This window comes from Chinchilla lanigera, unplaced genomic scaffold, assembly GCF_000276665.1.
Source record: "Chinchilla lanigera isolate Chin_1 unplaced genomic scaffold, ChiLan1.0 scaffold00094, whole genome shotgun sequence".
NCBI lineage: Eukaryota > Metazoa > Chordata > Mammalia > Rodentia > Chinchillidae > Chinchilla > Chinchilla lanigera.
Genome location: NW_004955495.1, coordinates 8319944 through 8335053, shown reverse-complemented (window position 1 = coordinate 8335053; position 15110 = coordinate 8319944). Strand labels below are relative to the sequence as shown.

The 15110-nt window shown below is 37.6% G+C and overlaps 1 protein-coding gene across 1 annotated transcript; it reads left to right on the top strand.

Moving 5' to 3' along the window:
- The first annotated feature begins 5762 nt into the window (after positions 1-5762).
- LOC102015215 (olfactory receptor 7C2) lies at positions 5763-6722 on the top strand. The gene has a single exon (XM_005406105.1). It carries the CDS (start codon positions 5763-5765, stop codon positions 6720-6722), a length of 960 nt encoding a protein of 319 aa, XP_005406162.1.
- The last annotated feature ends 8388 nt before the right edge of the window (positions 6723-15110 follow it).

The window sequence follows — 15110 nt, the reverse complement described above, 5'->3', positions numbered from 1 at the left end:
AATGTCCTTATTTCTCCATCAGTTGTAACAGACAGTTTTGCAGGATTTATTTTTAATTAATTTTATTGGCACATTTTAGATATACATAATGATCACATTCATCAGAAGGAATTTGTATTGAACCAATAAATGATTATAAATGATTACCTTGATTGCCTTGAACCAAATCACTGTGTTGTAAGAGGAGAAGTCCTACTGCTTATAGTAGTATCAATATATCCAACCATATACCAATCATGAACACTAAAACTTGTTTAATTTTGCTTCAACACATGTGCCTTTCAGGGCCATTTAAGATCCAAACCATATCGCCTGTTATCTTAGGTATGCAGACCTCACCAGCAATCTTTTAATGTAAATATTAACCTTTTTCTCCACTTGCTTCAGATTATTTAATGGGTCTTTCAGCCCTCTTTGGCATTTTCAGGTTTGTAAATAGCTGTCTCTGTGACTTTATCTGGGGAGTTTAAAGTGCCGTTTCCTCCACCATATTTTTCAAACCATCCCTGAATGATCCGTAAAAATAGAAGTCTGTTCAATAATTCCTCCACCCAAAAATCCACTGCCACTAAGATGAAAACTCACAAAATCCCCAATGTCCTACAAGAGTCTACATGATATATGCCTGCCTCACTCTATGAAACATCTACTTTTCTACCCCAAACATGTTTACATATCACAAATCATAAGTCCATGCATGAATGTTAAAGTGGAAACACAGACAGAAGAAGATGGAGTGTATTAATCACAAGGTTCAGGGTAGTAACAAAATAAACACCAATCAGCTACCCAAAGAGCAACATTCCTGATATAGGACAACAAAAATACTCAGTAGCATTGCTCTCAAATAAAAGTCACTGTACACGGTTCTCTTTAATGTCTTCAATAATTATCTTTCACTAGGTCCAACAATGAATTCCACAAGGCTCTTTCCTAGAGTACATTTTGTATCAGCCGATGCCTTTATACCAACTGTAAATAAAGAATGTCACCCCTTCCTGAGGGGTGGAAATATGGGGAGGGGAAATGTGGGGAGCTAGGAATAAAACATTGATCAGGCATGAATGCATGAAAATTACGGGCTTCATGGGAGGGCTTCCCTTTGAACAAGAAAGTTCTCATCTCACTGACTACTTCTTTAAGCTAAAGACAGTGCATCCTTGTTTATGGCAGCACAGTTTGTCATAGCTAAATCTTAGAAACAACACAAATGCCCAACCGCTGATGAATGGATTAAAAAGAAGGGGTGTTTTCATTCAATGGAATATTACTCAGCCATAAAGAAGGATAAGCTTGAGACATTTCTAGGTAAATGGGTGCACCTGGAGACCATACTCTTAAATGAAGTAAATCATATTCTTAAATGAAATAAATTACATGTGTAATCGCACTGTCCCTGTAGTGTAAGAAATGGAAAGTGTAAATAAGAACTAAAATGTATAACAGTATGAAACAGAAAGAAATTATTTAAAAGGGCCAGGAGGTATAGCTCAGTGTTACAGTGCCTGGCAGGCAAAAGGTCCTAAATTCGATTCTCAGTACCAAAAAAAGAAGAAAGAAAGAAACTGTTCAAAAGGAAAGGGGAACTAGGGAGGGGAGAGGGGGAAAGAATGGAAGGAGAAAAGAAGGATCAGACGATAACTAAGCTTTGTAAATAAGAAGAGGGATTAAAGGGGGAGGAGGGAATGAGAAAAAAAAGTGAAAGCAAGATATATCATGTGCAGGTACAAATCTCCTATGATGAATGTGCTCATTATGTGTATCTAAAATGTACCAATAAACTAAATTTTAAAATAAATAATTTTTTAAAATAAATAATCACTAAAAGAAAAATAAAGATGGCCTCTCAAAGAGATGTTTTGTGTCCAGTTTTTCTCATCTTCTGGAAGTATTAATAAAATACACAGTTGGGCTGTGTATTCACCACTTTCTTGTTACTGAGGCACAATACTGGACAGCCATAAATTTGAGGGAAGAGAGGTTTATTTCAGCTCACATTTTCAATTCACAGTCAACCAGGTCCAAGGCAGGAAGGGTGTGGTGAAAGGGTCTGCCACAAAGGAAAGTCACTCACATCATGGCCTCCAGAAACAGAGGAAAGGGAGGGGCCGGGAGGGAGATGCATCCTCCCAGGTTGCACCTCCAATAACTGGCCTCTAACTCAGTTCTGTCTCCTAAGAGCAAGCCAGCTGTAGTGCCCCATAATCCAATCACCTTGCACAAGCCCCACTTCTGAGCTGATGAGCCTTTGGGAGGACATTCTGGGTCTAAACCACAATAGGCTGTAAAAGTAAGGACTTGTAAATTGTTAAAGATAGTTCTTTATTTCTGGGCTGGAACACTGAAGGCCAGCCAGTGGGCTTGTTTTGAATTTGCAAAGCTGCAAATACCTGTAGAGTCCTACCTGGACAGCCAGCCAACTCACCTCTCCCAGTTCTTCTCTAACCACAACCCTGGAACTTTGTATATACTGTACTTTTAACTTTGAGGATAGAAGGTTTGACATCATTGGAAAATTTTTATGTGAAATTGGATGTGGACCCCATCTCCAACTCCAACTTCAAGTGAAGGTACTCAAAACTCACAGGGTCTTGAAAACTGTGCCTGCTCATATCACTGATAATAAATAAACCCTGTTTCACGTGTGAGGAAATGCTCATGGGGAAAGATAAACAGAGGAGATCGGGTCCAGGAAAAAGTAGCATCATGAACAAAAACCCCTGGGAAAGGAAAATGCATATCTGGCAAAACAAGATGATCCTCAAGATATTAAACTACCGGAACACAAAAATATCTTTCTATTTTGCTTTCACCACTCATGGGAACCTAATTGCTCAGAGAATAGAGTAACAATGGAATTAATTTAATGAACATTCATTAGAATGTAATTTCTGAGGCCCTGAAAATAGTATGTACAAACCCATCATCCACTCAGCTAGCTCTACTGTGACAGGAAAGGGTGAGTTCCACTGTACCATACAAAGCACTTATGCCTGATGCCACCACTCTGCTAACCTTGGAGCTGATCACCCAAAGAAGGGAGGATCATCAGGAACTCCTGATGCGGACAGTAGGTATGGAGGCAGGCAGATGATAAGGGCAATGCAATGAGAGGCCATTCATCAAAGAATCTAAGCAATCAGTTCCTGCATCCCTCTCAGTTTCTCTTCCTCTTAGCTTCTCAGAGTGCTTTCTCTTGCTTCTAGAAGCCAATTCTGAAGCTCTCTACCTTCCTAACAGACACTGAACTTCCCTTAGTACCAGCATATCTTAAGTGTTTCTTATCCAGGATGTTGGCATCTTTCTTAAGCCATTACAAGTGCCTTCATTCACCTCTATTCAAAATGTCAAGCATTTATTACTCTTATACATTTCTTATATGAACATTTAATATGCTCCGCCTTTTCCACAGCAGTGCATTTAGGCTGTAATTTATCACACAGACTTTGTAAATCAAAGTTATTAACCTCTATCATCAAATACATTATTCTTGCATTCTGATGTTCTCCAACAAATGTTTTCATTGCTAATTTTTTATCTATAACTGTTATTACTGATCTTTACTTCTCTTATTTCTACTGAAAAATTTTTTTCGAAAATACTGGTACTTTCAAAGAATATGTTGCCAAATTGAAGTATATATTATTTACTTATGTATGCTTCCCTTGGAGAGCTGATGTACTGTCTTATTCTACATCTAATGTTTCAAAATTATTTGCATTATAGAGATTAATATAACATCATTTTTCTATATATTTAAGTAATCATTAAACATTTACTCATAGCTTTACAAATCCCTTCTAAAATATCCAGGAACAAAAATTACAAGTTAATATGATTTTTAATTGCACATTTCATATGCTAGTGAGGCTCATATTACATTACAAAACTCTAGGGTTATCTCCTTTGAAAGAAAAACATGAATTCCAAACCTCACTATACATTTTAACAAGGATCTGGAATTTTGCAATAATTCGGTAAGACCTATAAAATGTCTCAAGAATTAATAATATTTAGAGATTAGAAATTTATAGGAAATCCTTAAATTAATAAAGAAATACAGGAGCAAAACAAAACACTTCATCAATGCAGAAAATCAAAACCTTTATTAATATATTAGCAGTAGCAGAGATATAACATGGAGGAGTATCATTCTTAATTAAATATACATTAAATATGACATTAATATACATTGCATTTATAATAAATAGACATTAAATATAAATTGCACTAAAAATTTCCTAATAAGAAATTAATATAATCTGCAAGTTTTTTCAAAAAAAATTTCAAGAAAGCATACCTAAAAGTGGATTGAGATATGTAGAGGTACATATCTATTATTGGAACAAGAAAATGAACATAGTAAAGAGGTTAATTTTTTCCTAATTAATTTATAACTTTAATGGAATTCCTACCAAAATTTTAATATTATTTTTCTTCCAACATGACTAGAGATTCTAAAATTCATCCAAGGAACAGATTGGCACCAAGAATAGACTAATGATAGTGATAAATAATACTAGGTGGCTTTTACACTCGACTTGTAATTACATTATGAAGATAAATAATTGAAAACATGAAAAAAGTCAGAAAGTCTGTTACTATTGACACAATTAATCATTTATAATCATTTATTAATAAGAATGTGAAAAAGGAATGCCTGAATTTTGAACACCTGACAAAAGGCCATTAACTGATTACCTAGAGGAAAATATAAAGTTAAAATTAACCCAAAGTGTATTCATCATACATAAAACTTAACAAGAAAGTAAATGTCCAAAATGGGCAAATATAAAGAGCCATTTCCATGTGGTGGTCATTTTTATCCTGTGCGGATTCATATGGTGGAAAACATGTGCAAGTTTCCATTTTACACTTAGAAACTCTAGGATATGTTATTTAACAATTCCAAGTTGCATGGTCTTGCATAGGGAATGTGGTCATTAAAATGAAATTGAAAAGGGAGTTGATCAATATTGCATGTGTCTATCTGTTTTCATGAGAAACCACTTTGAAGATATCAATATGCAATACAACAAGCATTGTTGATTTCCTACCACTTTGTTTGTAACTCCGTATTGTCTGTACTGTTCTTTTGCTATTTTGTAAAATGTTGTCTGTCTGTTAATGTTTTCCTTTTATTTTTAAAATAGAAAAAAGAAAAGGGAGTTGCTAATAACAGTGCTTATTAACATTTTCTAGAGGAAGGACCATCCAAAGAACCAAAAATGAGAATGTAAAATTTACAAAAAGCCAACACAATAAAACAAAGACCTTTCCAGTGACTGATAAATCTGCCTAGAATTAGTAAATTTCATTCCCAAATGGATTAGTCAGAACATACCAGAGAAACCACCAAGGACACTAGAGCAGGGAAGATTGCTTAGAATGTACACAAACATTGGAGCCTGTTTCGTGCGTGTGTGTATGTGTGTGCAGAATCCCAAGAGAGCTTGTTCAGACCCAGAATGTGAAAGTGGAAAAGTGAGCCTGAAAACACACATTTCTGACAAGCTTCCTAAATATGCTCATATTGCTGTCCCAGGGGACAGCATTTCAGAACCACTGATTTAAAAAGCTGATTTTTTTTCAGATACCAATGATAACAACCTGTCAACAAAGATAACCAATAACTAGTCAAAACGAATGATTTCTTGAGTTCCCTGAACTTGAGTAATAGGTATTATGGTTGTCTTGGGAAATGCCTTTAGAGTGAATTTTGCTTTTCTTTTTTTCTCTTCCTGGGCAAATTCAGCAGCCTCATGGAAACAGGAAATCAAACAGCAATCACAAACTTCCTCCTCCTGGGATTCACAGAGGACCCTGAATTGCAGTCCCTCCTCTTTGGGATGCTCCTGCCCATGTACCTGGTCACCATCACAGGGAACCTACTCATCATCCTGGCCATCACCTCAGACTCACACCTCCACACCCCCATGTACTTCTTCCTCTCCAACCTGTCCTTTGCTGACATCAGTTTCACCTCCACCACCGTCCCAAAGACACTGGTGAACATACAGACTCACAGTAAAGCTATCACCTTTGGAGGCTGCATCACACAAATGTTTTTCTTCATTGTGTTTGGCTGCCTGGAGAATTTGCTGCTGACAGCAATGGCCTATGACCGCTTTGTGGCCATCTGTCACCCCCTGCACTACAGGGTCATCATGACCCCGCGGTTCTGTGGGCTGATGGCTCTGGGGTCCTGGATGACCAGTGTCATGGGATCTCTTTCTGAGAGCTTGACTATTTTGAGGTTGTCCTTTTGCACTAATACCAAAATCCCACATTTCTTTTGTGATCTGCCTGAAGTCCTGAAGCTTGCCTGTTCTGACACACTCATCAATAAAATTATAGTGTATTCTGTGACCATCATCCTAGCTGTTTTTCCCCTTACTGGGATTCTTTTTTCTTATTCTCAGATTTTCTCCTCCATTCTGAGAATATCATCAGCAGGGGGCAAATACAAAGCCTTTTCCACCTGTGCGTCTCACCTCTTGGTGGTCTCCTTGTTCTATGGCACAGGCCTTGGAGTCTACCTCAGCTCTGTAGCCACACTGTCCTCTAGGATGAGTCTGATCGCCTCAGTGGTGTACACCGTGGTCACCCCCATGCTGAACCCCTTCATCTACGGTCTGAGGAACAGGGACATGAAGGGTGCTCTGAGGAGACTCCTCAGCAAGATGGTACCTGTCAGTGAACAGACCATGGCAGGACTGTGATGGGCAGAAAAGCACACTGAGCGTCAGAAAACCTGGTCCTCTTCATCTGGTACTCAGTGTCCTTCTGCTTTCCCACATTTTGAAGTCTTTCTTTGCATCTTCATTCGGGGTGTTTCCTGCTGTAGGCACTGTTCAAAAGTTATGCATTGAATCACCCTTTTTCTTATCTAATCTGTGATTTTTAACTTTCTATGAATACAACAAGGCTTTTTCTCAGTTAATGCAGAAATGATTTGGGAATTTTATTTTTTATGTATTTTACTGAGGTATGATAATTGTATATATTGATGGAGTACAGTGTGATAATGTAGTACATGTATGTAATATGTGATAGACAAATAAGGGGAATTAGCATTTCCATCTCCTGAATCATTTTTTATTTCTTTGGATGATAAAGCTTCTTTAGATTGTTATGGGGTTTTTTAAAATTTGTATTAGTACATACATGTTTGTGTACATAATGATCACATTCATCATGGAGAATTTGTGTGTGTATATATATATATATATAATTTCTTTTTTCCATTCCCTTCCCCTCAACTCTTCTTCCCGTCATTTACAAATGCTTTGTTTCCACTTTTTCCTCCCACTCTCTTTTAAAATCCCCTTTTCTTTCCTTCCCTTCTCCCTCCCCTTCTCTTGTTCCCCTTCCCATTTGAACATGTTCTTCTTACTTCCCAATATCTAGCCTCCATTTCTGCTATTTATCCTTTGGGTTTCACACACAAGGGAAACAATACAATATTTAAATTTGTGTCTTATTTCACTTAAAATTATGACCTTGAGGTACATCCATTTGCCTAAGAATATCTCGTTTGTCCTTCTTTATAGCAGAGTAGTACTCCATTGTATGTAAACACCAAATGTTCTTTATCCATTTTTTTTGTTGATGAACATTTGGGCTATTTCCAATATTTAGGTATTATAAATTATGCTCCTATAAACATAGGTATGCATGTATTGTTGTAATGTGATGCTTCTGACTCTTTCAGGAAGATACTAAGACGGGAAATAGATGAGTCAAATGGAACTTCTAGTTTTAGTTTTGCAAGGATCTCCATGCTGTTTTCCATAGTGGTTATACAATTTACACTCCCACCAACAGTGGAGAAGCGTTCCTTTTTCCCCACAGCTTCACCAACATTTGTTATTGGTTGATCTTTTGATGACAGCCATTCTTTCTGGATTGAAATGGAATCTCAGTGCTGTTTTAATTTGCATTTCTCAAAAGACCAGTGATATTGAACATTGTTTCATATATTTATTTTGTTTGTGCTTCTTTATCTGAGAAGTGTCTATTCATTTTAGATGCCCATTTTTGGATTGAGGCTTTAATTCCCTAGTTTTTTATGAAATATATAATAATTGTTGTGAACTGTAGTCTTTCTGCTGTGCTTTAGAACAATATGATGTATTCCTCTTATGGAGCTATATTTTGGTTCCTATTATCTGAATTCCCTCTGTCTCTCTCTTCTGCCTGTCTATAATTTCTAGTGACCATTCCTAATTTCTAGTGACCATTATTATACTCTCAACTTTCATGGAGTCGATTTCATTAGCATTTACAGATGACCAAGAATATGTTGTACTTGCCAAGAATATGTTGTACTTGCCTTAATAAGTCAATCTTACAGGTTTAAAATATATCTTCAAAAGAGAAGGAATGTGTACCTACATTATTGGGGAAATGTTTTCTTGGAAACACATTTACAGAAACGTACTCTGACATGAATATGAATAAAATTAACTTGAAGTTTTCACCCTTTTTACCTAATTCATTTTTCTTTCAGTCATAACTTTATCAAATCTTTCTCCTCATCCACAACATGAATTCTTTAATTAGCAGCACTATGGCCTGGTCATCTCTAAAACCACAGTACTTCATTCAGTTCTTGGTTAAGAGTTGAGTGCATTATATACTCATTAAATGGAGAAAAAGTTAGATGAATGTATTGTTTAATATTTTAAAAACCTGGACCAAAAAGTACAAAGTTATTAATTTAATTAAAAGTTTTTAAAAGAAATTCAGTTATTTGAATTAGTATTAAAAACAAGCAGCCTATGCCATCACTATACCAGTGCTTTATACACATTATCTCACTAATTTTCCAATAACTCTCATGTGATGTATTAATTCATTTTCCAATGCTATAGAAAAAAACCTAAGGCTGTGTCTTTTATGACAGTGGTCCCCAACCACTTTTGGCATGAGGAACTGGTTTCATGGAAGACAATTTTTCTAGGAATGAGGTGATGAGGATGATTTGGGGATTTAAAGGAGCACACTACCTCGGTAACTCACATGCAGTTCACAGTAGGGATTGCACTCCTATGAAAATCTAGTGCCACTGATCTCACAGCAGGCAGAGCTCAGGCACTGTTGTAAACAATGGGCAGTGGCTGGAAATAAAGAGAAAGCTTCACTCACTCTCCCACCACTCACCTCCTGCCACAGACTGGTACCAATCTATAGCCCATGGGTTGTAGGCTCCTACTGTAGACCAAGATTATTTATCTCACAGTTTTGGAGGCTAAAACATCCAGGTAGCATGACTCTGATTCCAGTCAGAGTACCTCAGGCTTCATCACATCATGGAGGGTGGTATCATAGTAAGAGCACTTTGAAAAGGAAGAGATCACATAATGAGACAGGAAAACATAGAAATATGGGGGAGGTCCCAAGCTTGCTCTTTATAACCACCAAGTCCCACAAGAACTACACATATTCCTCCTAAGAGCAGCAACCCTGCACTAGACTCCATTTCTCAAAAGTTCTACCACCTTTCAGCATTATCACACTGAGGACCAATCTCCCTACTCATGAACTTTGGGTCAACATACTTCAACCATCTTCAGACCATGGCATGTGATGTGTATCATTTCTTCTAGTTACACATAAGGAAGTGATTGTGGTAACTGAGTGACTAGCTCAAGTCACAGGTGTGGTGGCAAAGCTCCAACTCAGGGATGTATAAATCAAGCTACTCTTTTAGGCAAGGTATAATAGAACCTTGAGTCTAACCTTATTATAATAATAGTTTGTTGTAGTTTGGGGTTTTTCAACAGGAACAAAATAATGCAGGACACATTTTATAAGATTATTTATAATAGTCACCCAAAGAATCATATACAAAAAGAGAGTACAGGAAATCTTTCCATACACTAAAGCCCAAAGACTCCAGCTGAGGGCCTGGATACCACAGTAATGTCCTGCATGAGTCCAGCTGAAGACCTACAGCCCATAACAATGTCTCCCACGAGTTCAGCTCTAGGCCTAGAGCCCATGACAATGTCTCATGCAGGCCTGTTTCATGGATCTGTGCTGGAAAGGTCCAAAGGTCAGTGGTGGAAGTTAGAAAGTCTGTGCCATCAGGATGAAGGATCTGTGCTAGCAGGCTGAGGGATATGAACTGGAGGCAGGAAGCAACACTCAAAGTAAGAACCAGAGCTCCCCTGAAAAGTACCACAGCCATCTTCAGCAGCAGTGAGATCCAGAGCTTCTCCAAAGAGGAGGAAAGCCAAGTTTCCATCAGGAAAGCAAATGCAACAAGCTTCTCCAGGAGACAGAGCAGTGCAACATCTTCCCCTCCAGAGCCAGGGAGTGATAATCAAAGTGAGGATCAGAGCTCCTCAAAAGTGCTCCTCTCAGCAACAACAAAGGCTCAACCTCCTTCTCTGACAAAAACAGCCAAATTCATCAGGAAAGCCAGCATGACAAGGTCCTCCAGCAGAATAGCCCAAGAGAACCATCAGCTCCCTAACAGCTTCCCAAAAGCTTCTGCCAGCTCCCAACAGTCTCTGTTCTTCTTCTTTAGTTCTGCCTCTTATGCTGCTGGCAACAAACCTCATGTGGGCCTCCCACACCCAGAACACTCTGGTTCAGTTCAGCTGGGTGTTACAAGTTAACCACCAGTTGTCAACACACCAGCATGGGAACCAGGCAGAGCCCCAGACAACTTCAGGAGCCTTGGGTGCCACTCCCTACCCCCACCCCACACCCTCAGGGAAGCTAAACTGAACCTCAGACTGCTTTACCAACCTCAGTGACTGCACACTCATTCTCCACCCACTGGCATGGGAACAGGGCTGGGTTCCAGGCAGTGTCTAGAGCCTTGGTGACCATATCCTGTGCACTACTACACCCCAGTGAAAACAGGGCTGAAACCCAGACAGCTTTGGGAACACCTGAGTGAGAGCGAAGCTGAGCCCCAGACAGGTGTGGGGGCACTGGGGATCACACCTCACCCTCACACACACACCATCAAGGGAGTCACACTGAACACCAGGGACCTTTGGGTCCTTGTCCCACTACTACAACATAATCATGGGAGTGATACTGAGCTTCAGGGAACCTCTGGATCTCTGAAAATAACAAAATGAAGGAGCAAAATGCAATCTTAGACCTCTACCCCACCCAGAACAAGTCCAGGAGGTATCATCACAGAATATCTGGGAAGTCATACACCTGAAATTTCTGAAATGATAGCAGCTGAAGTAAAGAAATAACTCCATCAGGTCATAGAAGACATCAGAACAGAAATAATCTCTGAGGTAAAAAAAGAAATGACCACAATAATGAAAGAATTGCTTAGCATATCTAAAGAGGACATAGAAAAAGAAATAGAGGAGCATAGTAAATTAATGGAAACCTTGAATGAACACCATAGGAAAGAAATGGAATGCATGAAACAGATATCCAGGAAATTAAAACTTCCATCAAAAGCTGGCGGGGCTGGGGATTTAGCTCAGCGGTAAAAGCACCTGCCTGGCAAGAGCAAGGTCATGAGTTCGGTTCCCGGTACCGGAGAAAAACCAAAAAAGAAAAAGAAAAAAAAAGCTGACAAAACTGGTTGAACGAAGCTGAAGAGAGACTTTCAGACCTTGAAGACAGCATTGCTATTAATGTCCATAAAAGGAAGGATCTCTTAAAAATAGCAAGAAACAAAGAAATAACAATTCAACAGCTGCAAGATGAAGAAAAGAAAAACAATGTAAAATTAATAGATATCAATGAAACAGCAGATGTCAGCACAAATGACATAAAAAGAATATTTGCGGAAGTAATAGCGGAAAATTTCCCAGGCATGGAAAAAGAACTGGACATCCAGCAAGTGAGGCATATAGAATTCCAACTAGCTATAACCAAAATAAATCTACACCCAGACACATAGTGATCGAGATCCTGATGGGCTTTTAGAAATTCAACAAAAGAACAGAATATTACAAGCTGTTAGAGAAAAGAAACACATCACCTATAAAGGAAAGCCCATCAGAATCATGGCAGATTTCTCAACACAAACCATCAAGTCAAAAAGAGCTTAGAGTGAAGTATTTCAGGTACTGAAAGAAAACAACTTCCAAACCAGACTGATGTATGCTGCAAAACTATCCATCAAAATTAATGGAGAAATAAACTATTTTCATGACAAAGATCAATGGAAGAATTTCATGAGCACCAAACCAATCCTGCAAAGAGTAATAAAAGATATTCTAGAAAGAGATAAAAGAAAAAAAACACAGTTCCAAGAACAACAACAGAAAGCAACCACCAAGCAGAGGAAGCTGTTAAACAGGGAAATAAGAGGGACCAACAGCAGGAAAAACAGCATGACAAAGATAAGCCAATACGTATCAGTTATAACTGTCAATGTAAATGGTCTCAGTTCACCAGCCATAAGAAGTAGACTGGCAGACTGGATCAAGAAACAAAATCCAACTATATTTTGTATACAATAAACACATTTAACTCAAAAGGAAATTCACATACTGAAAATCAAAGGATGGAAAACAATACTCCACACAACAGGTACCCAGAAAAAAAGCAGGTGCAGCTATTCTGTTTGCAGGAAATGTAAACTTCAAACCAAGAACAATTAAAAGAGATACAGAAGGTCACTACATACTTGTGAGCAGAAAACTTCAAGAGGAAGAGATGACAATCATAAACATCTGTGCACCAAACATAGGAGCACCCAACTAAAGAAGACACGTTTTAACAGACATGAAAAATGAAATAAGCAGCAACGCAATCATAACAGGGGACTTTAATACCCCATTGTCACAAACAGATAGATCAATAGACAAAAAAATTAGCAAAGAAATAACAGAACTGAACCAAGCTTGTGAACAAATGGACTTAGTAGACCTGCACAGAATGTTCCACCCAACAGCATCAGAATACACATTCTTATCAGAAGCACATAGGACATTCTCTAAAATAAACCATATACTAGCACATAGAACACACTTACAGAAATGCAAAGGAGTTGAAATTATCTCATGCATACTATCAGACCATACTGCAATGAAACTGGAAATTAATGACAAAAGAAATCACAAGAACTCCATAAACACATGGAAATTAAACAGCACCCTCCTGAACAATCAATGCATGACACATGAAATCAAAGAAGAAATTAACACTATGTACAAACAAATTAAAATGTAGACACAACTTACAGGAACCTGTGGAATGCAATGAAAGTAGTCCTCAGAGGCAAATTTATAGCAGTGAATTTCCACCTCAGGAAAACAGAATGAGCACAAGTAAATAATCCTATGCTGCACCTCAAGCTTCTAGGAAAAGAAGAACAAATCAAGCCCAAAGCCCAGAAAAGGCAGGAAATTGTAAAGCTCAGGGCAGAAATTAATGCAATAGAATCTAAAAAAAGAATACAAAGAATTAATGAATCAAAGAATTAGTTCTTTGAAAAAATAAATAAAATTGATAAAACCCTAGACAACCTTATTTTTTTAAAAAAAGAAAAAACTGAAATACATGCAATAAGGAATGAAAGATATGAAATCACTACAGATCCTGAAGAAATTCAGGAGATCATCAATACCTACTTTGAAAATCCATATTCTCAGAGTATGGAAAACACAGAGGAAATGGACAGATTTCTATACACATATGAACTACCAAACTTAATGAAGAAGCTATAAAAATCCTGAATAACTCTATATCAGCAAGCGAAATTGAAAATGTAATTTAAAAAAAACTTACCAATAAAAAAAAGCGCAGGTCCTGATGGGCTGATGGAGTCACAGGTGAAATCTACAGGAAATTTAGAGAAGAACTAATGCCAATTCTTCTCAAACTCTTTAAGGATATTGGAAAGGAAGGAATTCTCCCCAGTTCATTCCTGGAGGCAAGTGTTATACTGATACCAAAACTGAGAAAGACCCAACCAAAAAGAACTACAGGCCAATCTCCCTAATGAATATAGACGCAAAAATTCTCAGTAAAATATCAGCAAACAGAATGCAACAAATAATCAAGAAGATTATACACCATGACCAAGTGGAATTCATACCAGGAATGCAGGGATGGTTGAATATATGCAAATCAATTAATGTAATACACCATATCAATAGAGCCAAAGACAAAAATCACACGATCATCTCAATTGATGCAGAAAAAGCTTTTGATAAAATCCAACACTTATTCACGATAAAAACCCTACAGAAAATTGGCATAGATGGACTTTACCTCAATCTGATAAAAGCCATCTATGACAAACCAACTGCTAACTTCATTCTAAATGGTCAAAAATTGAAAGCTTTCACTTTAAAATCAGGAACAAGACAAGGATGTCCACTGTCACTGCTCCTATTTAATACAGTTCTGGAAATATTAGCCAGAGCAATTAGACAAGAGAGAGAAATAAGAGGAATAAGGATAGGAAAAGAAGTGAAATTATCATTATTCACAGATAACATGATACTCTACATAGAAGACCCCAAAAACCCCACCAAAAGGCTTATAGATTTAATAACCAAATTTAGTAGCATAGCTGGATGCAAAGCCAACAATCAAAAATCAGTAGCATTCCTGTACACAAACAACAAGCAGATTGAGAGAGAAATTAGTGAAACCACACCTTTCATAATAGCATCGAAAAAACTGAAATACTTAGGAATCAATCTAACAAAAGAATTAAAAGATCTATACAGTGAAAATTACAGTACTCTGAAAAAAGAGATCAAAGAGGATTTCAGAAAATGGAAAGATGTTCCTTGCTCACAGATAGGAACAACATTGGGAAAATTACCATACTCCCAAAATTATTGTACAGATTCAATGCAATCCCAATCAATAAACAATTAGCATACCTCACAGATCTAGAGAAAACATTCCCAAAATTCATCTGGAACCAGAAGAGGCCTAGAATAGCAAAAGCAATCCTGGGCAACAAAAGAAAGGCAAGAAGCATCACAATCCCTAACTTGAAATTATACTATAAAGCCACTGTGATAAAATCAGCATGGTACTGGCAAAAAATAGACCTGGAGATTAATGGAACAGATTAGAAGATGCAGACACAGCTACAAACACACTCTGCCACCTTATTTTTGACAAAGGGGCCAAACAAGTTCACTGGAAAA